Source organism: Oncorhynchus mykiss, chromosome 9 (assembly GCF_057628025.1).
Source record: "Oncorhynchus mykiss isolate SJ-2025 chromosome 9, ASM5762802v1, whole genome shotgun sequence".
Classification (NCBI taxonomy): Eukaryota; Metazoa; Chordata; class Actinopteri; order Salmoniformes; family Salmonidae; genus Oncorhynchus; species Oncorhynchus mykiss.
In genome coordinates, this window is record NC_143030.1 from 84,116,874 (window position 1) to 84,144,228 (window position 27,355).

At 45.5% G+C, this 27,355-nt stretch overlaps 1 protein-coding gene across 3 annotated transcripts in view; it reads left to right on the forward strand.

Moving 5' to 3' along the window:
• The window catches only part of LOC110516429 (filamin-A), a 161,342-nt gene that overhangs the window by 63,301 nt on the left and 70,686 nt on the right, over window positions 1-27,355 (forward strand). For 2 of the 3 annotated variants that reach the window (XM_090185605.1, XM_090185606.1), the window contains exons 14-23: window positions 6,801-6,944; window positions 9,999-10,122; window positions 10,867-11,027; window positions 14,001-14,091; window positions 14,741-15,028; window positions 18,987-19,099; window positions 19,321-19,470; window positions 19,563-19,881; window positions 22,752-22,925; window positions 26,322-26,484. In XM_090185605.1, coding sequence (XP_090041731.1) covers window positions 6,801-6,944; window positions 9,999-10,122; window positions 10,867-11,027; window positions 14,001-14,091; window positions 14,741-15,028; window positions 18,987-19,099; window positions 19,321-19,470; window positions 19,563-19,881; window positions 22,752-22,925; window positions 26,322-26,484 — 1,727 coding nt within the window. Of the gene's footprint in view, window positions 1-6,800; window positions 6,945-9,998; window positions 10,123-10,866; window positions 11,028-12,170; window positions 12,324-14,000; window positions 14,092-14,740; window positions 15,029-18,986; window positions 19,100-19,320; window positions 19,471-19,562; window positions 19,882-22,751; window positions 22,926-26,321; window positions 26,485-27,355 lie in introns of those variants that run through there. The other variant, XM_090185607.1, reaches the window with a different exon arrangement.

Consider the following 27,355-nt stretch of genomic DNA (forward strand, 5'->3'; position numbering starts at 1 on the left):
TACACTGGGAGAGCAGGTTAGATACACTGGGACAGCAGGACAGCAGGTTAGATACACTGGGACAGCAGGTTAGAAACACTGGGACAGCAGGTTAGATACACTGTGACAGCAGGACAGCAGTTTAGATACACTGGGACCGTAGGTTAGATACACCGGGACAGCAGGTTAGATACACTGGGACAGCAGGTTAGATACACTGGAACAGCAGTTTAGATACACTGGGACAGCAGGACAGCAGGTTAGATACACTGGGACAGCAGGACAGCAGGTTAGATACACTGAGACAGCAGGTTAGATACACTGGGACAGCAGGTTAGATACACTGGGACAGCAGTTTAGATACACTGGGACAGCAGGACGGCAGGTTAGATACACTGGGACAGCAGGACAGCAGGTTAGATACACTGGGACAGCAGGTTAGATACACTGGGACAGCCGTTTAGATACACTGGGACAGCAGGACGGCAGGTTAGATACACTGGGACAGCAGGACAGCAGGTTAGATACACCGGGACAGCAGGTTAGATACACTGGGACAGCAGGATAGCAGGTTAGATACACTGGGACAGCAGGTTAGATACACTGGGACAGCAGGTTAGATACACTGGGACAGCAGGTTAGATACACTGGGACAGCAGGTTAGATACACTGGAACAGCAGGTTAGATACACTGGGAGAGCAGGACAGCAGGTTAGATACACTGGGACAGCAGTTTAGATACACTGGGACAGCAGGACAGCAGGTTAGATACACTGGGACAGCAGGACAGCAGGTTAGATACACTGGGACAGCAGGTTAGATACACTGGGACAGCAGGACAGCAGGTTAGATACACTGGGACAGCAGGTTAGATACACTGGGACAGCAGGTTAGATACACTGGGACAGCAGGTTAAATACACTGGGACAGCAGGTTCGATACACTGGGACAGCAGGACAGCAGGTTAGATACACTGGGACAGCAGGACAGCAGGTTAGATACACTGGGACAGCAGGTTAGATACACTGGGACAGCAGGACAGCAGGTTAGATACACTGGGACAGCAGGTTAGATACACTGGGACAGCAGGTTAGATACACTGGGACAGCAGTTTAGATACACTGGGACAGCAGGACGGCAGGTTAGATACACTGGGACAGCAGGACAGCAGGTTAGATACACTGGGACAGCAGGTTAGATACACTGGGACAGCCGTTTAGATACACTGGGACAGCAGGACGGCAGGTTAGATACACTGGGACAGCAGGACAGCAGGTTAGATACACCGGGACAGCAGGTTAGATACACTGGGACAGCAGGATAGCAGGTTAGATACACTGGGACAGCAGGTTAGATACACTGGGACAGCAGGTTAGATACACTGGAACAGCAGGACAGCAGGTTAGATACACTGGGACAGCAGGTTAGATACACTGGGACAGCAGGTTAGATACACTGGAACAGCAGGTTAGATACACTGGGAGAGCAGGACAGCAGGTTAGATACACTGGGACAGCAGTTTAGATACACTGGGACAGCAGGACAGCAGGTTAGATACACTGGGACAGCAGGACAGCAGGTTAGATACACTGGGACAGCAGGTTAGATACACTGGGACAGCAGGACAGCAGGTTAGATACACTGGGACAGCAGGTTAGATACACTGGGACAGCAGGTTAGATACACTGGGACAGCAGGTTAAATACACTGGGACAGCAGGTTCGATACACTGGGACAGCAGGACAGCAGGTTAGATACACTGGGACAGCAGGACAGCAGGTTAGATACACTGGGACAGCAGGACAGCAGGTTAGATACACTGGGACAGCAGGACAGCAGGTTAGCTACACTGGGACAGCAGGACAGCAGGTTAGATACACTGGGACAGCAACACAGCAGGTTAGATACACTGGGACAGCAGTTTAGATACACTGGGACAGCAGGACAGCAGGTTAGATACACTGGGACAGCAGGACAGCAGGTTAGATACACTGGGACAGCAGGTTAGATACACTGGGACAGCAGGACAGCAGGTTAGATACACTGGGACAGCAGGTTAGATACACTGGGACAGCAGGTTAGATACACTGGGACAGCAGGTTAAATACACTGGGACAGCAGGTTCGATACACTGGGACAGCAGGACAGCAGGTTAGATACACTGGGACAGCAGGACAGCAGGTTAGATACACTGGGACAGCAGGTTAGATACACTGGGACAGCAGGACAGCAGGTTAGATACACTGGGACAGCAGGTTAGATACACTGGGACAGCAGGTTAGATACACTGGGACAGCAGTTTAGATACACTGGGACAGCAGGACGGCAGGTTAGATACACTGGGACAGCAGGACAGCAGGTTAGATACACTGGGACAGCAGGTTAGATACACTGGGACAGCCGTTTAGATACACTGGGACAGCAGGACGGCAGGTTAGATACACTGGGACAGCAGGACAGCAGGTTAGATACACCGGGACAGCAGGTTAGATACACTGGGACAGCAGGATAGCAGGTTAGATACACTGGGACAGCAGGTTAGATACACTGGGACAGCAGGTTAGATACACTGGAACAGCAGGACAGCAGGTTAGATACACTGGGACAGCAGGTTAGATACACTGGGACAGCAGGTTAGATACACTGGAACAGCAGGTTAGATACACTGGGAGAGCAGGACAGCAGGTTAGATACACTGGGACAGCAGTTTAGATACACTGGGACAGCAGGACAGCAGGTTAGATACACTGGGACAGCAGGACAGCAGGTTAGATACACTGGGACAGCAGGTTAGATACACTGGGACAGCAGGACAGCAGGTTAGATACACTGGGACAGCAGGTTAGATACACTGGGACAGCAGGTTAGATACACTGGGACAGCAGGTTAAATACACTGGGACAGCAGGTTCGATACACTGGGACAGCAGGACAGCAGGTTAGATACACTGGGACAGCAGGACAGCAGGTTAGATACACTGGGACAGCAGGACAGCAGGTTAGATACACTGGGACAGCAGGACAGCAGGTTAGCTACACTGGGACAGCAGGACAGCAGGTTAGATACACTGGGACAGCAACACAGCAGGTTAGATACACTGGGACAGCAGGTTAGATACACTGGGACAGCAGGACAGCAGGTTAGATACACTGGGACAGCAGGACAGCAGGTTAGATACACTGGGACAGCAGGACAGCAGGTTAGATACACTGGGACAGCAGGACAGCAGGTTAGATACACTGGGACAGCAGGACAGCAGGTTAGATACACTTTGACATCAGGACAGCAGGTTAGAAACACTGGGACAGCAGGACAGCAGGACAGCAGGTTAGATACACTGGGACAGCAGGTTAGATACACTGGGACAGCAGGTTAGATACACTGGGACAGCAGGTTAGATACACGCTGTCCTACTATAGCTACTCTATGCTGTTCTACTGTAGCTACTCCATGCTGTCCTACTATAGCTACTCTTTGCTGTTCTACTGTAGCTACTCCATTCTGTCCTACTATAGCTACTCCATACTGTTCTACTGAAGCTACTCCATGCTGTCCTACTATAGCTACTCCATGCTGTCCTACTATAGCTACTCCATGCTGTCCTACTATAGCTACTCCATGCTGTCCTACTCTAGCTACTCCATACTGTCCTACTATAGCTACTCCATGCTGTCCTACTATAGCTACTCCATGCTGTCCTATTATAGCTACTCCATGCTGTCCTACTATAGCTACTCCATACTGTCCTACTATAGCTACTCCATGCTGTTCTACTGAAGCTACTCCATGCTGTCCTACTATAGCTACTCCATGCTGTCCTACTATAGCTACTCCATGCAGTATTCATGACAGTTATTTCACATTAACGTCCAAACCCAATAAAAGCTATGTGATCTTACAGTGTGCTTTGTGGGGTGAGCTTCCTGTTTGATGCTTGCTTTGCCCCCCTCCCCTCTAAACTCACCCTAATTTTCGGCTCGAAGGACCAGTTCATTATGAAACCAGGACTGACGAACGAGGCACAGCCTTTTTAGCCATGACACTAAGGGTCAATCTCTCTCTCTCTCTCCCTCTCTCTCTCTCTCTCTCTCTCTCTCTCTCTCTCTCTCTCTCTCTCTCTCTCTAGGATGGTGATGACACTAAGGGTCTGTCTCTCTCTCTCTAGGATGGTGATGACACTAAGGGTCTCTCTCTCTCTCTCTCTAGGATGGTGATGACACTAAGGGTCTCTCTCTCTCTCTCTCTAGGATGGTGATGACACTAAGGGTCTCTCTCTCTCTCTCCAGGATGGTGATGACAATAAGAGTCTGTGTCTCTCTCTCTCTCTAGGATGGTGAGGGTACTAAGGGTCTGTATCTCTCTCTCTAGGATGGTGAGGGTACTAAGGGTCTGTCTCTCGTTCTCTCTCTAGGATGGTGAGGGTACTAAGGATCTCTCTCTAGGATGGTGAGGGCACTAAGATATTCTCTCTCTCTAGGATGGTGAGGGCACTAAGAATCTCTCTCTAGGATGGTGAGGGCACTAAGGGTCTCTCTCTCTCTAGAGAGGTGAGGGTACTAAGGGTCTCTCTCTCTAGGATGGTGAGGGTACTAAGGGTCTCTCTCTCTCTCTCTCTAGTATGGTGAGGGTACTAAGGGTCTCCCTCTCTCTCTCTCTAGGATGGTGAGGGTACTAAGGGTCTCTCTCTCTCTCTCTAGGATGGTACGGGTCCTAAGGGTCTCTCTCTCTCTCTCTAGGATGGTGAGGGTACTAAGGGTCTCTCTCTCTAGGATGGTGAGGGTACTAAGGGTCTCTCTCTCTAGGATGGTGAGGGTACTAAGGGTCTCTCTCTCTCTCTAGGATGGTGAGGGTACTAAGGGTCTCTCTCTCTCTAGGATGGTGAGGGTACTAAGGGTCTCTCTCTCTAGGATGGTGAGGGTACTAGGGTCTCTCTCTCTCTCTAGGATGGTGAGGGTACTAAGGATCTCTCTCTAGGATGGTGAGGGTACTAAGGGTCTGTATCTCTCTCGCTCTAGGATGGTGAGGGTACTAAGGGTCTCTCTCTCTCTCTCTAGGATGGTACGGGTCCTAAGGGTCTCTCTCTCTCTCTAGGATGGTGAGGGTACTAAGGGTCTCTCTCTCTCTCTCTCTCTAGGATGGTGAGGGTACTAAGGGTCTCTCTCTCTAGGATGGTGAGGGTACTAAGGGTCTCTCTCTCTAGGATGGTGAGGGTACTAAGGGTCTCTCTCTCTCTCTCTAGGATGGTGAGGGTACTAATGTTCTCTCTCTCTCTAGGATGGTGAGGGTACTAAGGGTCTCTCTCTCTAGGATGGTGAGGGTACTAGGGTCTCTCTCTCTCTCTAGGATGGTGAGGGTACTAAGGATCTCTCTCTAGGATGGTGAGGGTACTAAGGGTCTGTATCTCTCTCTCTAGGATGGTGAGGGTACTAAGGGTCTGTCTCTCGTTCTCTCTCTAGGATGGTGAGGGCACTAAGAGACTCTCTCTCTCTAGGATGGTGAGGGTACTAAGGATCTCTCTCTAGGATGGTGAGGGCACTAAGAATCTCTCTCTAGGATGGTGAGGGCACTAAGAGTCTCTCTCTCTCTAGAGAGGTGAGGGTACTAAGGGTCTCTCTCTCTAGGATGGTGAGGGTACTAAGGGTCTCTCTCTCTCTCTCTCTCTCTCTCTCTCTAGTATGGTGAGGGTACTAAGGGTCTCTCTCTCTCTCTCTCTCTCTCTCTCTCTCTCTAGGATGGTGATGACACTAAGGGTCTGTCTCTCTCTCTCTAGGATGGTGATGACACTAAGGGTCTCTCTCTCTCTCTCTAGGATGGTGATGACACTAAGGGTCTCTCTCTCTCTCTCTAGGATGGTGATGACACTAAGGGTCTCTCTCTCTCTCTCTAGGATGGTGATGACACTAAGAGTCTGTCTCTCTCTCTCTCTCTAGGATGGTGAGGGTACTAAGGGTCTGTATCTCTCTCTCTAGGATGGTGAGGGCACTAAGAGACTCTCTCTCTCTAGGATGGTGAGGGTACTAAGGATCTCTCTCTAGGATGGTGAGGGCATTAAGATACTCTCTCTCTCTAGGATGGTGAGGGCACTAAGAATCTCTCTCTAGGATGGTGAGGGCACTAAGGGTCTCTCTCTCTCTCTAGAGAGGTGAGGGTACTAAGGGTCTCTCTCTCTAGGATGGTGAGGGTACTAAGGGTCTCTCTCTCTCTCTCTCTCTCTCTAGTATGGTGAGGGTACTAAGTCTCTCTCTCTCTCTCTCTCTAGGATGGTGAGGGTACTAAGGGTCTCTCTCTTTCTCTCTAGGATGGTGCGGGTCCTAAGGGTCTCTCTCTCTCTCTCTAGGATGGTGAGGGTACTAAGGGTCTCTCTCTCTCTCTCTCTCTCTAGGCTGGTGAGGGTACTAAGGGTCTCTCTCTCTCTAGGATGGTGAGGGTACTAAGGGTCTCTCTCTCTAGGATGGTGAGGGTACTAAGGGTCTCTCTCTCTCTCTAGGATGGTGAGGGTACTAATGGTCTCTCTCTCTAGGATGGTGAGGGTACTAAGGGTCTCTCTCTCTAGGATGGTGAGGGTACTAGGGTCTCTCTCTCTCTCTAGGATGGTGAGGGTACTAAGGGTCTCTCTCTAGGATGGTGAGGGTACTAAGGGTTTCTCTCTCTCTCTAGGATGGTGAGGGTACTAAGGGTCTGTCTCTCTCTAGGATGGTGAGGGTACTAAGGGTCTCTCTCTCTCTCTAGGATGGTGAGGGTACTAAGGGTCTCTCTCTCTCTCTCTCTCTCTAGGATGGTGAGGGCACTAAGGGTCTCTCTCTCTCTCTGTCTCTCTCTAGGATGGTGAGGGAACCCCAGTAGATGTTCAGGTGAAGGATAACGGTAATGGAATGTACACCTGCAGTTACACCCCCAAGAAACCCCTCAAACACACCCTCATGGTGTCCTGGGGCGGGGTCAACATACCGGACAGTCCCTTCAGGGTGAGCACATACTTACAGGCTTCTAGGAAAAATGGGGGCTTCAGCTTTACCCACACATACAAACTGTTAAACGGGGACTTCAGCTTTACCCACACATACAAACTGTTAAATGGGGACTTCAGCTTTACCCACACATACAAACTGTTAAATGGGGACTTCAGCTTTACCCACACATACAAACTGTTAAATGGGGACTTCAGCTTTACCCACACATACAAACTGTTAAATGGGGACTACAGCTTTACCCACACATACAAACTGTTAAATGGGGACTTCAGCTTTACCCACACATACAAACTGTTAAATGGGGACTTCAGCTTTACCCACACATACAAACTGTTAAATGGGGACTTCAGCTTTACCCACACATACAAACTGTTAAATGGGGACTTCAGCTTTACCCACACATACAAACTGTTAAATGGGGACTTCAGCTTTACCCACACATACAAACTGTTAAATGGGGACTACAGCTTTACCCACACATACAAACTGTTAAATGGGGACTTCAGCTTTACCCACACATACAAACTGTTAAATGGGGACTTCAGCTTTACCCACACATACAAACTGTTAAATGGGGACTTCAGCTTTACCCACACATACAAACTGTTAAATGGGGACTACAGCTTTACCCACACATACAAACTGTTAAATGGGGACTTCAGCTTTACCCACACATACAAACTGTTAAATGGGGACTACAGCTTTACCCACACATACAAACTGTTAAATGGGGGCTTCAGCTTTACCCACACATACAAACTGTTAAATGGGGACTACAGCTTTACCCACACATACAAACTGTTAAATGGGGACTTCAGCTTTACCCACACATACAAACTGTTAAATGGGGGCTTCAGCTTTACCCACACATACAAACTGTTAAATGGGGACTTCAGCTTTACCCACACATACAAACTGTTAAATGGGGACTACAGCTTTACCCACACATGCAAACTGTTAAATGGGGACTACAGCTTTACCCACACATACAAACTGTTAAATGGGGACTACAGCTTTACCCACACATACAAACTGTTAAATGGGGACTTCAGCTTTACCCACACATACAAACTGTTAAATGGGGACTTCAGCTTTACCCACACATACAAACTGTTAAATGGGGACTTCAGCTTTACCCACACATACAAACTGTTAAATGGGGGCTTCAGCTTTACCCACACATACAAACTGTTAAATGGGGACTACAGCTTTACCCACACATATAAACTGTTAAATGGGGACTTCAGCTTTACCCACACATACAAACTGTTAAATGGGGACTACAGCTTTACCCACACATACAAACTGTTAAATGGGGACTACAGCTTTACCCACACATACAAACTGTTAAATGGGGACTTCAGCTTTACCCACACATACAAACTGTTAAATGGGGACTTCAGCTTTACCCACACATACAAACTGTTAAATGGGGACTTCAGCTTTACCCACACATACAAACTGTTAAATGGGGACTTCAGCTTTACCCACACATACAAACTGTTAAATGGGGACTACAGCTTTACCCACACATACAAACTGTTAAACGGGGACTACAGCTTTACCCACACATACAAACTGTTAAACGGGGACTACAGCTTTACCCACACATACAAACTGTTAAATGGGGACTTCAGCTTTACCCACACATACAAACTGTTAAATGGGGACTACAGCTTTACCCACACATACAAACTGTTAAATGGGGACTTCAGCTTTACCCACACATACAAACTGTTAAATGGGGACTTCAGCTTTACCCACACATACAAACTGTTAAATGGGGACTTCAGCTTTACCCACACATACAAACTGTTAAATGGGGACTACAGCTTTACCCACACATACAAACTGTTAAATGGGGACTACAGCTTTACCCACACATACAAACTGTTAAATGGGGACTACAGCTTTACCCACACATACAAACTGTTAAATGGGGACTACAGCTTTACCCACACATACAAACTGTTAAATGGGGACTACAGCTTTACCCACACATACAAACTGTTAAATGGGGGCTTCAGCTTTACCCACACATACAAACTGTTAAATGGGGACTACAGCTTTACCCACACATACAAACTGTTAAATGGGGACTACAGCTTTACCCACACATACAAACTGTTAAATGGGGACTACAGCTTTACCCACACATACAAACTGTTAAATGGGGACTACAGCTTTACCCACACATACAAACTGTTAAATGGGGACTACAGCTTTACCCACACATACAAACTGTTAAATGGGGACTACAGCTTTACCCACACATACAAACTGTTAAATGGGGACTACAGCTTTACCCACACATACAAACTGTTAAATGGGGACTACAGCTTTACCCACACATACAAACTGTTAAATGGGGACTACAGCTTTACCCACACATACAAACTGTTAAATGGGGACTACAGCTTTACCCACACATACAAACTGTTAAATGGGGACTTCAGCTTTACCCACACATACAAACTGTTAAATGGGGACTACAGCTTTACCCACACATACAAACTGTTAAATGGGGACTTCAGCTTTACCCACACATACAAACTGTTAAATGGGGACTACAGCTTTACCCACACATACAAACTGTTAAATGGGGACTACAGCTTTACCCACACATACAAACTGTTAAATGGGGACTACAGCTTTACCCACACATACAAACTGTTAAATGGGGACTACAGCTTTACCCACACATACAAACTGTTAAACGGGGACTACAGCTTTACCCACACATACAAACTGTTAAATGGGGACTACAGCTTTACCCACACATACAAACTGTTAAATGGGGACTACAGCTTTACCCACACATACAAACTGTTAAATGGGGACTTCAGCTTTACCCACACATACAAACTGTTAAATGGGGACTACAGCTTTACCCACACATACAAACTGTTAAATGGGGACTACAGCTTTACCCACACATACAAACTGTTAAATGGGGACTACAGCTTTACCCACACATACAAACTTATTTTCCTCTCTCCCTCCCTAATCATTTCTACATTTTTCTCATTGTGTGTGTTGTGTGTGTAGATGCCGATCGGGGCAGGCTGCCACCCTAACAAGGTGAAGGTGTCAGGTCCTGGTGTGGCTAAAACAGGGCTGAAGGCTTTTGAACCTACATCCTTCACTGTGGACTGTGCTGAGGCAGGTCAAGGTAAGATCTTTACACTACACCAGCCCCTTCACTGTGGACTGTGCTGAGGCAGGTCAAGGTAAGATCTTTACACTACACCAGCCCCTTCACTGTGGACTGTGCTGAGGCAGGTCAAGGTAAGATCTTTACACTACACCAGCCCCTTCACTGTGGACTGTGCTGAGGCAGGTCAAGGTAAGATCTTTACACTACACCAGCCCCTTCACTGTGGACTGTGCTGAGGCAGGTCAAGGTAAGATCTTTACACTACACCAGCCCCTTCACTGTGGACTGTGCTGAGGCAGGTCAAGGTAAGATCTTTACACTACACCAGCCCCTTCACTGTGGACTGTGCTGAGGTAGGTCAAGGTAAGATCGTTACATTACACCAGCCCTATTCTGATGCTCTTCCCTTCTCCTTAAAGTGTGCACTCGTTCACCTCCCCTCACAGATTGAGGAGGAATCTAATGAAAGAGTAACCATAATACATCATAGTATTATGCCATTTATCTTTTATCCAAAATGACTTACAGTTATGCTTGCATACATTTTACATATGGGTGGCCCCGGGAATCGAACCCACTACCCTGGTGTTACAAGCACCATGCTCTGCTAACTGACCTACAAAGGCCCAGTTCATCATATGAACAATATGGAAACAAATGTTTATGACACTGGAAGCAAACGTTTTAAATCCACTGGTATCTTCGCCAAGTGTATTAACTGTGTGTGTGTGCGTGTGCGTGCGTGTGCGTGCGTTCCAGGTGACATCAGTATCTGTATAAAGTGCTCTCCAGGCGTGGTGGGACCGGCGGAGGCAGACATCGACTTCGACATCATCAGGAACGACAACGACACGTTTACCGTTAAATACACCCCGCCAGGCGCTGGTAGTTACACTATCATGGTGCTGTTTGCTGACCAGGTGGGTAGAGTGTTTACGGTACTGTGGCTAACACTATCATGGTGCTGTTTGCTGACCAGGTGGGTAGAGTGTTTACGGTACTGTGGCTAACACTATCGTGGTGCTGTTTGCTGACCAGGTGGGTAGAGTGTTTACGGTACTGTGGCTAACACTATCATGGTGCTGTTTGCTGACCAGGTGGGTAGAGTGTTTACGGTACTGTGGCTAACACTATCGTGGTGCTGTTTGCTGACCAGGTGGGTAGAGTGTTTACGGTACTGTGGCTAACACTATCATGGTGCTGTTTGCTGACCAGGTGGGTAGAGTGTTTACGGTACTGTGGCTAACACTATCATGGTGCTGTTTGCTGACCAGGTGGGTAGAGTGTTTACGGTACTGTGGCTAACACTATCATGGTGCTGTTTGCTGACCAGGTGGGTAGAGTGTTTACGGTACTGTGGCTAACACTATCATGGTGCTGTTTGCTGATCAGGTGGGTAGAGTGTTTACGGTACTGTGGCTAACCCTATCATGGTGCTGTTTGCTGACCAGGTGGGTAGAGTGTTTACGGTACTGTGGCTAACACTATCATGGTGCTGTTTGCTGACCAGGTGGGTAGAGTGTTTACGGTACTGTGGCTAACACTATCGTGGTGCTGTTTGCTGACCAGGTGGGTAGAGTGTTTACGGTACTGTGGCTAACACTATCATGGTGCTGTTTGCTGACCAGGTGGGTAGAGTGTTTACGGTACTGTGGCTAACACTATCATGGTGCTGTTTGCTGACCAGGTGGGTAGAGTGTTTACGGTACTGTGGCTAACACTATCATGGTGCTGTTTGCTGACCAGGTGGGTAGAGTGTTTACGGTACTGTGGCTAACACTATCGTGGTGCTGTTTGCTGACCAGGTGGGTAGAGTGTTTACGGTACTGTGGCTAACACTATCATGGTGCTGTTTGCTGACCAGGTGGGTAGAGTGTTTACGGTACTGTGGCTAACATTATCATGGTGCTGTTTGCTGACCAGGTGGGTAGAGTGTTTACGGTACTGTGGCTAACACTATCATGGTGCTGTTTGCTGACCAGGTGGGTAGAGTGTTTACGGTACTGTGGCTAACATTATCATGGTGCTGTTTGTTGACCAGGTGGGTAGAGTGTTTACGGTACTGTGGCTAACACTATCATGGTGCTGTTTGCTGACCAGGTGGGTAGTGTTTACAGTACTGTGGCTAACACTATCATGGTGCTGTTTGCTGACCAGGTGGGTAGAGTGTTTACGGTACTGTGGCTAACACTATCATGGTGCTGTTTGCTGACCAGGTGGGTAGTGTTTACGGTACTGTGGCTAACACTATCATGGTGCTGTTTGCTGATCAGGTGGGTAGTGTGTGTGTGTGTGTGTGTGTGTGTGTGTGTGTGTGTGTGTGTGTGTGTGTGTGTGTGTGTGTGTGTGTGTGTGTGTGTGTGTGTCTGTGTGAGGTGTTGCGGTGTTGTGTGTTTGTATAGTATGTATGCTGTTCACTAAACCTCGAGTCAGTGTCAAGTCCCAAGTCCCTACATTTACTAAATCTGGCATCTGTATACTTGAGTCAAAGTTGAGTCCCAAGTCCCTACACATCAGCGTGGGTAGTTAAATAATACTGTAGGTGCATTTGAAAAAGCGGGCTCGACTACTACAACACTGTGTGTATTTATGTGACTGACCAGCTCGATTCGGTCTTATGTAGCAACATTTGAAATTGTGTTTTTTCACATTGGATAAAAGTAGAGACTCAGAGCTACAAAATGGTATATCATACACTACAGTTGAAGAACAATGGGAAAGTAATTATGCTTTGAAAGTGGATAAACTTTTGAGAAAATGGCCCTTCAATGTTTTGGTACCTACTGGAGATCTCTTCTTTGTCTCCACCCATTCAACATCGTTCACACCCTCTTAAGCATTAGCCCCACCCATTCAACATCGTTCACACCCTCTTAAGCATTAGCCCCACCCATTCAACATCGTTCACACCCTCTTAAGCATTAGCCCCACCCATCTCTTTAAGGATTCTCATGTGAGGCCGTGTACTAAACAACCAAAAATGTCAAGACTAAAGGCTGGTTTATACAACAGGTGTGTTTGTCAATTTAATCTGAAATGCCAGAGTGTGCTCTGGGTGTTCGTAAACTCAGGAAGTTGTCAAATTGTTCATTCGTAAAATCAGAGTGATTTGCTCTCGGAGCGTTCAGAGGTCACACTGGACGCTCTGGCCGAGGAGGAGGGTTGATCAAAGCGTTCTGAACGAACAACAGAGGCCAACAACCGCAGTCAATCACCCAGCTAACTGGCTAATGTAGGCTAGCTACTTCCAGACACAAATGAGAGAACACTGTGACCATTTTATTCACCCTAGCAGAGCTGGTTAGGCTGTCTTCGTAAAATCTGTCAGTTATTCTGTGCTCTGGCACACTCAGACGAGAGTGCTCCGAAATTGGAGTAGATAGACAGAATTAACAATGTCCATTGAGAACGACTACACCACTTAGCTAAGAATGACGTGAATAATCAAGTCAATAAACGCTGGGTAGTTAGGTGTATTATATTTAATATAATGCCAGGCAAGGATAGTGTAGCTAACACACCGGTACATACTCCTGTAATGCTATGCGGTTTGTAAGGATAGCATAGTTAACACACTGGTACATACTGCTGTAATGCTATGTGGTTTGTAAGGATAGCATAGCTAACACACTGGTACATACTGCTGTAATGCTATGCGGTTTGTAAGGATAGCATAGCTAACTAATTGAAATCCAACATTAAACATAACTTATTTGAAAAGTCATTACGTTATCACATTGCTCAAAAGTTTCTTAACATTTGTCATAATTAGATAAAGCAATGAATTTGTATCTGCTCTCGTCAGGCTTCGGCTGAATGTCGTCCGCTCTTTTCTTCAATTCTGAAAACGTTAGTGCGGTTAGTATGAGTAATGTCGCCTCTCTGTGTTCCAGACCATCCCCATGACTCCCATCAGTATCAAAGTTGACCCGTCACATGACGCCAGCAAGGTCAAGGCCGAGGGACCAGGACTCAACCATAGTGGTGAGCCACACACACACGGTACACACGGCACACACGGTACACACTCACCATTTCATCCACCAGATAACTAACCCTTCCCTGTTCCATGGCCTCTCTTCCCTCCCTCCAGGTGTGGAGTTGACCAAGCCGACCCACTTCACAGTACAGTACTCACCATTTCATCCACCAGAGATAACTAACCCTTCCCTGTTCCATGGCCTCTCTTCCCTCGCTCCAGGTGTGGAGTTGACCAAGCCGACCTTCTTCACAGTACAGTACTCACCTTTTCATCCACCAGAGATAACTAACCCTTCCCTGTTCCATGGCCTCTCTTCCCTCCCTCCAGGTGTGGAGTTGACCAAGCCGACCCACTTCACAGTACAGTACTCACCATTTCATCCACCAGAGATAACTAACCCTTCCCTGTTCCATGGCCTCTCTTCCCTCGCTCCAGGTGTGAAGTTGACCAAGCCGACCTTCTTCACAGTACAGTACTCACCTTTTCATCCACCAGAGATAACTAACCCGTCCCTGTTCCATGGCCTCTCTCCCCTCCCTCCAGGTGTGGAGTTGACTAAGCCGACCTTCTTCACAGTACAGTACTCACCTTTTCATCCACCAGAGATAACTAACCCGTCCCTGTTCCATGGCCTCTCTTCCCTCCCTCCAGGTGTGGAGTTGACCAAGCCGACCCACTTCACAGTAAACACCAAGGCTGCAGGTAAAGCCAAGCTGGACGCTGTGTTCTCCGGCCCGGCTAAAGGAGAGACGGTCAAGGACTTTGAGATCATCAACAACCCCGATAACACCCATACGGTCAAGTACACCCCTGTCCAGCAGGGTGTTCTGGGAGTGGCCCTCACCTACGGAGGAGATTCTATTCCCAAGAGTCCCTTCTCCATCCCCGTGGCACCAAGCCATGACCTCAGCAAGATACAAGTGGCTGGACTGGGTGATAGTACGTACACTGTAAAAACAAAAAAATACTATTTTTTTAATTTTCATTAACTAGGAAAGTCAATTAAAAACAAATTCTTATTTACAATGAAAGCCTACCCTGGCCAACCACGGAAGACGCTGGGCCAATTGTGCACTTTGTGTAGTGGTTGAAAAATGAGTTTTATGACTCCAACCTAAGTGTATGTAAACTAGTTTTATGACTCCAACCTAAGTGTATGTAAACTAGTTTTAATGACTCCAACCTAAGTGTATGTAAACTAGTTTTATGACTCCAACCTAAGTGTATGTAAACTAGTTTTAATGACTCCAACCTAAGTGTATGTAAACTAGTTTTAATGACTCCAACCTAAGTGTATGTAAACTAGTTTTATGACTCCAACCTAAGTGTATGTAAACAAGTTTTAATGACTCCAACCTAAGTGTATGTAAACTAGTTTTAATGACTCCAACCTAAGTGTATGTAAACTAGTTTTATGACTCCAACCTAAGTGTATGTAAACTAGTTTTATGACTCCAACCTAAGTGTATGTAAACTAGTTTTAATGACTCCAACCTAAGTGTATGTAAACTAGTTTTAATGACTCCAACCTAAGTGTATGTAAACTAGTTTTAATGACTCCAACCTAAGTGTATGTAAACTAGTTTTAATGACTCCAACCTAAGTGTATGTAAACTAGTTTTAATGACTCCAACCTAAGTGTATGTAAACTAGTTTTAATGACTCCAACCTAAGTGTATGTAAACTAGTTTCAATGACTCCAACCTAAGTGTATGTAAACTAGTTTTAATGACTCCAACCTAAGTGTATGTAAACTAGTTTTAATGACTCCAACCTAAGTGTATGTAAACTAGTTTTAATGACTCCAACCTAAGTGTATGTAAACTAGTTTTAATGACTCCAACCTAAGTGTATGTAAACTAGTTTTAATGACTCCAACCTAAGTGTATGTAAACTAGTTTTAATGACTCCAACCTGAGTGTATGTAAACTAGTTTTAATGACTCCAACCTGAGTGTATGTAAACTAGTTTTAATGACTCCAACCTAAGTGTATGTAAACTAGTTTTATGACTCCAACCTAAGTGTATGTAAACTAGTTTTATGACTCCAACCTAAGTGTATGTCAATTTCCGACTTCAAATGTGTATAGAATGCAGTGCATGTACTTTTTTTAGTACAGTATGTAGTCTAGATAGATAGTGATATAGTATATTTAGAATGTATAGTATGTAGTTGAGATAGATAGTGATATAGTATATTTAGAATGTATAGTATGTAGTTGAGATAGATAGTGATATAGTATATTTAGAATGTATAGTATGTAGTTGAGATAGATAGTGATATAGTATATTTAGAATGTATAGTATGTAGTTGAGATAGATAGTGATATAGTATATTTAGAATGTATAGTATGTAGTCTAGATAGATAGTGATATAGTATATTTAGAATGTATAGTATGTAGTTGAGATAGATAGTGATATAGTATATTTAGAATGTATAGTATGTAGTTGAGATAGATAGTGATATAGTATATTTAGAATGTATAGTATGTAGTTGAGATAGATAGTGATATAGTATATTTAGAATGTATAGTATGTAGTTGAGATAGATAGTGATATAGTATATTTAGAATGTATAGTATGTAGTTGAGATAGATAGTGATATAGTATATTTAGAATGTATAGTATGTAGTTGAGATAGATAGTGATATAGTATATTTAGAATGTATAGTATGTAGTTGAGATAGATAGTGATATAGTATATTTAGAATGTATAGTATGTAGTCTAGATAGATAGTGATATAGTATATTTAGAATGTATAGTATGTAGTTGAGATAGATAGTGATATAGTATATTTAGAATGTATAGTATGTAGTTGAGATAGATAGTGATATAGTATATACAGTGGGAAGAACAAGTATTTGATACACTGCCGATTTTGCAAGTAATTTTTATCATATGTACACTTCAACTGTGAGAGACGGAATCTAAAACAAAAATCCAGAGAATCACATTGTATGATTTTTAAGTAATTCATATTGCATTACATAAGTATTTGATACATCAGAAAAGCAGACCTTAATATTTGGTACAGAAACATTTGTTTGCAATTACAGAGACCATACGTTCCTACATTCCTGTAGTTCTTGACCAGGTTTGCACAAAGTGCAGCAGGGATTTTGGCCCACTCCTCCATACAGACCTTCTCCAGATCCTTCAGGTTTTGGGGCTGTCTCTGGGCAATACGGACTTTCAGCTCCCTCCAAAGATGTTCTATTGGGTTCAGGTCTGGAGACTGGCTAGGCCACTCCAGGACCTTGAGATGCTTCTTATGGAGCCACTCCTTAGTTGCTCTAGCTGTGTGTTTCTGGTCGTTGTCATGCTGGAAGACTCATCCACGACCCATCTTCAATGCTCTTACTAAGGGAAGGAGGTTGTTGGCCAGGATCTCGCGATACATGGCCCCATCCATCCTCCCCTCAATACGGTGCAGTCTTCCTGTCCCGTTTGCAGAAAAGCATCCCCAAAGAATGATGTTTCCACCTCCATGCTTCACGGTTGGGATGGTGTTCTTGGGGTTGTAGTCATCCTTCCTCTTCCTCCAAACACGGCGAGTTTAGACCAAAAAGCTCTATTTTTGTCTCATCAGACCACATGACCTTCTCCCATTCCTCCTCTGGATCATCCAGATGGTCATTGGCAAACTTCAGACGGGCCTGGACATGCGCTGGCTTGAGCAGAGGGACCTTGCGTGCGCTGCAGGATTTGGTCCCAGCTCTCTTCAGGTCATTGACCAGGTCCTGCCATGTAGTTCTGGGCTGATCCCTAACCTTCCTCATGATCATTGATGCCCCACGAGGTGAGATCTTGCATGGAGCCCCAGACCGAGGGTGATTGACCGTCATCTTGAACTTCTTCCATTTTCTAATAATTGCGCCAAACAGTTGTTGCCTTCTCACCAAGCTGGTTGCCTATTGTCCTGATTAAATGTCAGGAATTGTGAAAAACCGAGTTTAAATGTAGTTGGCTAAGGTGTATTTAAACTTCCGACTTCAACTGTATACTATAGATAATATATCATTACAAACTATATACAGGCATACTATCTAAACTACATACTATATATACCATAGATATGTCAGAATTGTTCAGAGAGCCGATCCGTTACCTGCTATATAACATACATTTATTTAATTGTTTTTATGACTCCAATCCAGAGTTATAATAATTTATTATTAGGCCGAACATACCCTCGTAAAACGGACCATCCTACCGATCCTTGACTTTGGCGATGTCATTTACAAAATAGCCTCCAACGCTCTACTCAACAAACTGGATGTAGTCTATCACAGTGCCATCTGTTTTGTCACCAAAGCCCCATATACTTCCCACCACAGCAGGGTTTCTCAAACTCGGTCCTGGGCCCCCACCTGGGTGTGCTTTTTGCTTATGCCCTAGCCATTGATGACAAGTTAGTTATTTAAATCAGCTATGTAGTGCTAGGGCAAAAATCCGGTTAAAGGAAAGTCAATTTGTCAACATGTCGTATTTTCACGTGGGAAGAGGGAACTCGGGGCAAATTCAAATGTTTTAGCACCACACAAATAAGGGACAGTTCCGAGCTCCACACACTCTTAATGCTTTATATCTGCCTCACACCTCACATTCCTCAATCTATCTCTTCTCTTCTTTATCTCTATCTCCTCTATATATCTTCATCTCTCCTCTTCTATCTCTTAATCTCTTCTGTATCTCTATCTCTTCTCTCTCTTCTCTATCTCCTCTATATATCTTAATCTCTTCTATATATCTTCTCTTCCATATCTATGTCTCTTCTCTTCTATATCTCTTCTCTTCTATATCTCCATTTCTTCTCTAAAATATCTCTCCTCTTTTATCTCTTCTTTATCTCTATCTCTTTCTTTATTTCTCTATCTCTTCCTCTATCTGTGTAGAGATGACGGTGGGTAAGGACCAGGAAGTGACTGTGAATTCTGAAGGAGCAGGAGTTCAGGGGAAAGTCTGGGCCAATGTTACAGGGCCTTCTGGGAAACCTGTCACCAGCAAGGTAGGGATGTAGATTGATATTTTGTTTTTCATTTTAACTCTCTTTTTAAAAACATTACAATGATATGTTTATAAATGCTTTGTTGCGTTTTTAAAAGCTTCATTACAGTTATATGTGCATTGTTAAAAATGTTGTGCTAAAACCAATGATGAAAGGTGCTTTACAAATAGACAATGATGAAGGTTGTTATTAATTTGAATGTTAATATACTGATTATTCAGGTGGAGGCAGGTCTTAAACCAGAGACCAGTCAAGTGAAGTTCATCCCTTGGGAGGCAGGGCCATACCAGGTGGAGCTGACCTTTGACGGAGCTCCGATCCCAGGATCCCCCTTCAACACCACCGCCTATCCCCCCACCGACGCCACCAAGGTAAACACAACCTCTAACTGCTGACCTCTAACCCCTGATCTCTAACCCCTGACCCTTAAACCTGTATGTCCTGTTTCCCCCATGTCTGTCAGGTGAAGTGTTCCGGCCCAGGTTTGGAGCGTGCCAAAGTGGGAGAGACTGGGGAGTTTGTGGTGGACTGTACCAACGCAGGTCCAGCTGAGCTGACCATAGAGATCATCAGTGACAGTGGGACAGAGGCAGAGGTCCACATCCAGGACAACGGAGACGGAACCTACACCATCACCTACATCCCCCGGTACCCCGGCTCCTACACCCTCACCATCCGCTATGGGGGGCAGGATGTACCCAACTTCCCTGCCTCCCTGACTGTGGAGGCGGCGGTCAACACCAGTGGAGTCCGCGTGTTCGGACCGGGAGTAGAGGGCAAAGGTCAGAGAGTGTTCTGTCCCCTATGTAGATAGAGTTATTAAAGTGAATATGCATAGATAATAAACAAAGAGTAGCAGCAGTGTAAAAGATTAAAAAGGGGGGGACAATGCAAATAGTCTGTGTAGCAATTTGATTAGGAGTGTTATGGCTTCAGGAGTGTTATGGTTTTAGAAGCCTCTTGGACCTAGACTTGGCGCTCCAGTACCGCTTGCTGTGCAGCAGCAGAGAACACAGTCTATGACTAGGGTGGCTGGATGGAGTCTTTGACAATTTTTAGGTCCTTCCTCTGACATCGCCTGGTGTAGAGGTCCTGGATGGCAGGCAGCTTAGCCCCTGTGATGTACTGGGCCATACGCACTACCCTCTGTAGTTCCTTGCTGTCGGAGGCCGAGCAGTTGCAATACCAGGCAGTGATGCAACCAGTCAGGATGCTGTCGATGGTGCAGCTGTAGAACCTTTTGAGGATCTGAGGACCAATGCCAAATCTTTTCAGCCTCCTGAGGGGGAATACGTTTTGTCGTGCCCTCTTCATGACTGTATTGGTGTGCTTGGACCATGATAGTTTGTTTGGTGATGTGGACTCCAAGGAACTTGAAGCTCTCAACCTCCTGGGTGTGCTCGGTCCTCCTTTTCCTGTAGTCCACCCAACATTTCCTTTGTCTTGATCAAGTTGAGGGAGATATTGTTGTCACCACACGGCCATTCCTACCTTTTCAATCTATCCTTTTGTGAAGTGTAGCCGGGAACTAGTTCTGTACAATGGGGTGTGGTGGAGTGGATAAACCATCATCGTGTTGTTGTTGATGAGTAAACATAGCTTTTTACTCTGGTGGTGTTGTTGATGAGTAAGCATAGCTTTTTACTCTAGTGTTGTTGTTGATGAGTAAACATAGCTTTTTACTCTGGTGGTGTTGTTGATGAGTAAACATAGCTTTTTACTCTGGTGTTGTTGATGAGTAAACATAGCTTTTTACTCTGGTGGTGTTGTTGATGAGTAAGCATAGCTTTTTACTCTGGTGGTGTTGTTGATGAGTAAACATAGCTTTTTACTCTGGTGTTGTTGATGAGTAAACATAGCTTTTTACTCTGGTGGTGTTGTTGATGAGTAAGCATAGCTTTTTACTCTGGTGGTGTTGTTGATGAGTAAACATAGCTTTTTACTCTGGTGTTGTTGATGAGTAAACATAGCTTTTTACTCTGGTGGTGTTGTTGATGAGTAAGCATAGCTTTTTACTCTGGTGGTGTTGTTGATGAGTAAACATAGCTTTTTACTCTGGTGTTGTTGTTGATGAGTAAACATAGCTTTTTACTCTGGTGGTGTTGTTGATGAGTAAACATAGCTTTTTACTCTAGTGGTGTTGTTGATGAGTAAACATAGCTTTTTACTCTGGTGGTGTTGTTGATGAGTAAACATAGCTTTTTACTCTGGTGGTGTTGTTGATGAGTAAACATAGCTTTTTACTCTGGTGTTGTTGTTGATGAGCATGTGTTTTCATTGAGGTAAATTCAACGTGTTGTTATTCCTGATGTTTTTTTATGATGATCATATACCAATACTTTGGATTTTCTTAAATACCAAAGTACCAAAACAGAACGGACTGTGACCCCAAAATCGCAATTCGTACTGAACTGTGGGTTTGGTGAACCGTTACACCCCGATTAAATGGATTATATTTTTATTTCTTAGTGTGTTCTGGGCCCTAGGTGTGTTTTGGGCCCTAGGTGTGTTCTGGGCCCTAGGTGTGTTCTGGGCCCTAGGTGTGTTCTGGGCCATAGGTGTGTTCTGGGCCCTAGGTGTGTTTTGGGCCCTAGGTGTGTTCCAAGTATGTGTTCTGGGCCATAGGTGTGTTCTGGGCCCTAGGCGTGTTCTGGGCCATAGGTGTGTTCTGGGCCCTAGGTGTGTTCCAAGTATGTGTTCTGGGCCATAGGTGTGTTCTGGGCCCTAGGTGTGTTCCAAGTATGTGTTCTGGGCCCTAGGTGTGTTCTGGGCCCTAGGTGTGTTCTGGGCCCTAGGTGTGTTCTGCGCCCTAGGTGTGTTCTGGGCCCTAGGTGTGTTCTGGGCCATAGGTGTGTTCTGGGCCCTAGGTGTGTTCTGGGCCCTAGGTGTGTTCTGGGCCCTAGGTGTGTTCTGGGCCCTAGGTGTGTTCTGGGCCATAGGTGTGTTCTGGGCCATAGGTGTGTTCTGGGCCCTAGGTGTGTTCCAAGTATGTGTTCTGGGCCATAGGTGTGTTCTGGGCCCTAGGTGTGTTCCAAGTATGTGTTCTGGGCCCTAGGTGTGTTCTGGGCCCTAGGTGTGTTCTGGGCCCTAGGTGTGTTCTGCGCCCTAGGTGTGTTCTGGGCCCTAGGTGTGTTCTGGGCCATAGGTGTGTTCTGGGCCCTAGGTGTGTTCTGGGCCCTAGGTGTGTTCTGGGCCCTAGGTGTGTTCTGGGCCCTAGGTGTGTTCTGGGCCATAGGTGTGTTCTGGGCCCTAGGTGTGTTCTGGGCCCTAGGTGTGTTCTGGGCCCTAGGTGTGTTCTGGGCCCTAGGTGTGTTCTGGGCCCTAGGTGTGTTCTGGGCCATAGGTGTGTTCTGGGCCATAGGTGTGTTCTGGGCCCTAGGTGTGTTCCAAGTATGTGTTCTGGGCCATAGGTGTGTTCTGGGCCCTAGGTGTGTTCCAAGTATGTGTTCTGGGCCCTAGGTGTGTTCTGGGCCCTAGGTGTGTTCTGGGCCCTAGGTGTGTTCTGCGCCCTAGGTGTGTTCTGGGCCCTAGGTGTGTTCTGGGCCATAGGTGTGTTCTGGGCCCTAGGTGTGTTCTGGGCCCTAGGTGTGTTCTGGGCCCTAGGTGTGTTCTGGGCCCTAGGTGTGTTCTAAGGGTGTGCTGTGTGTTCTAGGTGTGTTCCGCGAGGCAACCACAGACTTCACGGTAGACGCGCGGCCCCTGACCCAGATGGGAGGGAAGCACATCAAGACAGTCATCCAGAACCCATCTGGAGCCGTTACTGAAGCTGTCATCACCGACCACTGTGACGGAACGTACAGCGTAGAGTACACTCCCTACCAAGAAGGTGAGTTAGTCAACTACCTAGTACACTCCCTACCAAGAAGGTGAGTTAGTCAACTACCTAGTACACTCCCTACCAAGAAGGTGAGTTAGTCAACTACCTAGTACAGTCCCTACCAAGAGGGTGAGTTAGTCAACTACCTAGTACACTCCCTACCAAGAGGGTGAGTTAGTCAACTACCTAGTACAGTCCCTACCAAGAAGGTGAGTTAGTCAACTACCTAGTACACTCCCTACCAAGAGGGTGAGTTAGTCAACTACCTAGTACAGTCCCTACCAAGAAGGTGAGTTAGTCAACTACCTAGTACAGTCCCTACCAAGAAGGTGAGTTAGTCAACTACCTAATACACTCCCTACCAAAAGGGTGAGTTAGTCAACTACCTAGTACACTCCCTACCAAGAAGGTGAGTTAGTCAACTACCTAGTACACTCCCTACCAAGAAGGTGAGTTAGTCAACTACCTAGTACACTCCCTACCAAGAGGGTGAGTTAGTCAACTACCTAGTACACTCCCTACCAAGAAGGTGAGTTAGTCAACTACCTAGTACACTCCCTACCAAGAGGGTGAATTAGTCAACTACCTAGTACACTCCCTACCAAGAGGGTGAATTAGTCAACTACCTAGTACACTCCCTACCAAGAGGGTGAATTAGTCAACTACCTAGTACACTCCCTACCAAGAGGGTGAATTAGTCAACTACCTAGTACACTCCCTACCAAGAGGGTGAATTAGTCAACTACCTAGTACACTCCCTACCAAGAGGGTGAGTTAGTCAACTACCTAGTACAGTCCCTACCAAGAAGGTGAGTTAGTCAACTACCTAGTACACTCCCTACCAAGAAGGTGAGTTAGTCAACTACCTAGTACACTCCCTACCAAGAAGGTGAGTTAGTCAACTACCTAGTACACTCCCTACCAAGAGGGTGAATTAGTCAACTACCTAGTACACTCCCTACCAAGAGGGTGAATTAGTCAACTACCTAGTACACTCCCTACCAAGAGGGTGAATTAGTCAACTACCTAGTACACTCCCTACCAAGAGGGTGAATTAGTCAACTACCTAGTACACTCCCTACCAAGAAGGTGAGTTAGTCAACTACCTAGTACACTCCCTACCAAGAGGGTGAATTAGTCAACTACCTAGTACACTCCCTACCAAGAGGGTGAATTAGTCAACTACCTAGTACACTCCCTACCAAGAGGGTGAATTAGTCAACTACCTAGTACACTCCCTACCAAGAGGGTGAATTAGTCAACTACCTAGTACACTCCCTACCAAGAAGGTGAGTTAGTCAACTACCTAGTACACTCCCTACCAAGAGGGTGAATTAGTCAACTACCTAGTACACTCCCTACCAAGAGGGTGAATTAGTCAACTACCTAGTACACTCCCTACCAAGAGGGTGAGTTAGTCAACTACCTAGTACAGTCCCTACCAAGAAGGTGAGTTAGTCAACTACCTAGTACAGTCCCTACCAAGAAGGTGAGTTAGTCAACTACCTAATACACTCCCTACCAAAAGGGTGAGTTAGTCAACTACCTAGTACACTCCCTACCAAGAAGGTGAGTTAGTCAACTACCTAGTACACTCCCTACCAAGAAGGTGAGTTAGTCAACTACCTAGTACACTCCCTACCAAGAGGGTGAGTTAGTCAACTACCTAGTACACTCCCTACCAAGAAGGTGAGTTAGTCAACTACCTAGTACACTCCCTACCAAGAGGGTGAATTAGTCAACTACCTAGTACACTCCCTACCAAGAAGGTGAGTTAGTCAACTACCTAGTACACTCCCTACCAAGAGGGTGAGTTAGTCAACTACCTAGTACACTCCCTACCAAGAAGGTGAGTTAGTCAACTACCTAGTACACTCCCTACCAAGAAGGTGAGTTAGTCAACTACCTAGTACACTCCCTACCAAGAGGGTGAGTTAGTCAACTACCTAGTCCCCTACCTATTACACTACCTAGTCCACTACCTAGTACACAATCTAGTCCACTACCTAGTCCACTACCTAGTACACAGCCTAGTCCACTACCTAGTACACTACCTAGTACACAACCTAGTCCACTACCTAGTCTACTACCTAGTACACAACCTAGTACACAACCTAGTCCACAACCTAGTCCACAACCTAGTTTACTACCTAGTCGACTACCTAGTACATTCCCTACTAGGTCTAGGTCCCAGAAGGTGAGTTAGTGGACTAGATAGTGGACTAGGTAGTGTACTAGGTAGTGTACTATCTAGTAGAGAAGAATGGGAGAAACTCCCCAAATGAAGGTGTCGAGCATCGAGTGTCATACCCAAGAAGATTCCAGGATGTAAATGCTGTTCAACAGAGTACTGAGTAAAGGGTCTGAAAACTTATGGAAATGTGATATAAATAAAATAATACATTTGCTAAATGTGTCATTATGGAGTATTGTGATGTCATTATGTGGTACTGTGATGTCATTATGGGGTATTGTGATGTTATTATGGGGTACTGTGATGTCATTATGGGGTATTGTGATGTTATTATGGGGTACTGTGATGTCATTATGGGGTATTGTGATGTTATTATGGGGTACTGTGATGGCATTATGGGGTATTGTGATGTTATTATGGGGTACTGTTCTGTCCAGGTCCCCACATTGTAGAGGTGATCTATATGATAACTCTAAATAATAACTCTGTATGATAACTCTATATGATAACTCTGTATGATAACTCTATATGATAACTCTATATGATAACTCTATATGATAACTCTGTTCTGTCCAGGTCCCCACATTGTAGAGGTGATCTATATGATAACTCTGTATGATAACTCTATATGATAACTCTATATGATAACTCTGTTCTGTCCAGGTCCCCACATTGTAGAGGTGATCTATATGATAACTCTATATGATAACTCGATATGATAACTCTGTTCTGTCCAGGTCCCCACATTGTAGAGGTGATCTATATGATAACTCTGTATGATAACTCTATATGATAACTCTGTATGATAACTCTATATGATAACTCTATATGATAACTCTATATGATAACTCTATATGATAACTCTGTTCTGTCCAGGTCCCCACATTGTAGAGGTGATCTATATGATAACTCTGTATGATAACTCTATATGATAACTCTATATGATAACTCTATATGATAACTCTGTTCTGTCCAGGTCCCCACATTGTAGAGGTGATCTATATGATAACTCTATATGATAACTCTACATGATAACTCTGTTCTGTCCAGGTCCCCACATTGTAGAGGTGATCTATATGATAACTCTATATGATAACTCTATATGATAACTCTGTTCTGTCCAGGTCCCCACATTGTAGAGGTGATCTATATGATAACTCTATATGATAACTCTATATGATAACTCTATATGATAACTCTTTTCTGTCCAGGTCCCCACATTGTAGATGTGGCCTACGATGAGACACCAGTACCCAACAGTCCGTTCCATGTTGGCGTGACGGAGGGGTGTGACCCGGGGCGTGTACGTGTGCATGGACCCGGCCTGGACAGAGGCATCACCAACAAAGCCAATACATTCACAGTGGAGACCCGGTACGACACACATTTGAGTAATTTAGCAGACGCTGTCATCCAGAGGGACTAACACCCAGACACACAGCTTCAGGAGACCATCTAGCCTGTGTTACAGAATGATGACCTCCCCCACCCCCCTCCTCTCTCTCTCTAACACCCATACACACAGCTTCATGAGACCATCTAGCCTGTGTTACAGAACGATGACCTCCCCCACCCCCCTCCTCTCTCTCTAACACCCAGACACACAGCTTCAGGAGACCATCTAGCCTGTGTTACAGAACGATGACCTCCCCACCCCCCTCCTCTCTCTCTCTCTCTCTCTCTCTCTCTCTCTCTCTAACACCCAGACACACAGCTTCAGGAGACCATCTAGCCTGTGTTACAGAATGATGACCTCCCCCACCCCCCTCCTCTCTCTCTCTAACACCCAGACACACAGCTTCAGGAGACCATCTAGCCTGTGTTACAGAACGATGACTTCCCCCACCCCCTTCCTCTCTCTCTCTCTCTCTCTCTCTCTCTCTAACACCCAGACACACAGCTTCAGGAGACCATCTAGCCTGTGTTACAGAACGATGACCTCCTACATGTTTACGGCCTTTCTCAATAGCAAGGCTATGCTCACTGAGTCTGTACATAGTCAAAGATTTCCTTAAGTTTGGGTCAGTCACAGTGGCCAGGTATTCTGCCACTGTGTACTCTCTGTTTAGGACCAAATAGCATTCTAGTTTGCTCAGTTTTTTTGTTAATTCTTTCTAATATGTCAAGTAATTATCATTTTGTTTTCTCATTATTTGGTTTGGTCTGATTGTGTTGCTGTCCTGGGGCTCTGTGGGGTGTGTTTGTGTTTGTGAACAGAGCCCCAGGACCAGCTTGCTTAGGGGAC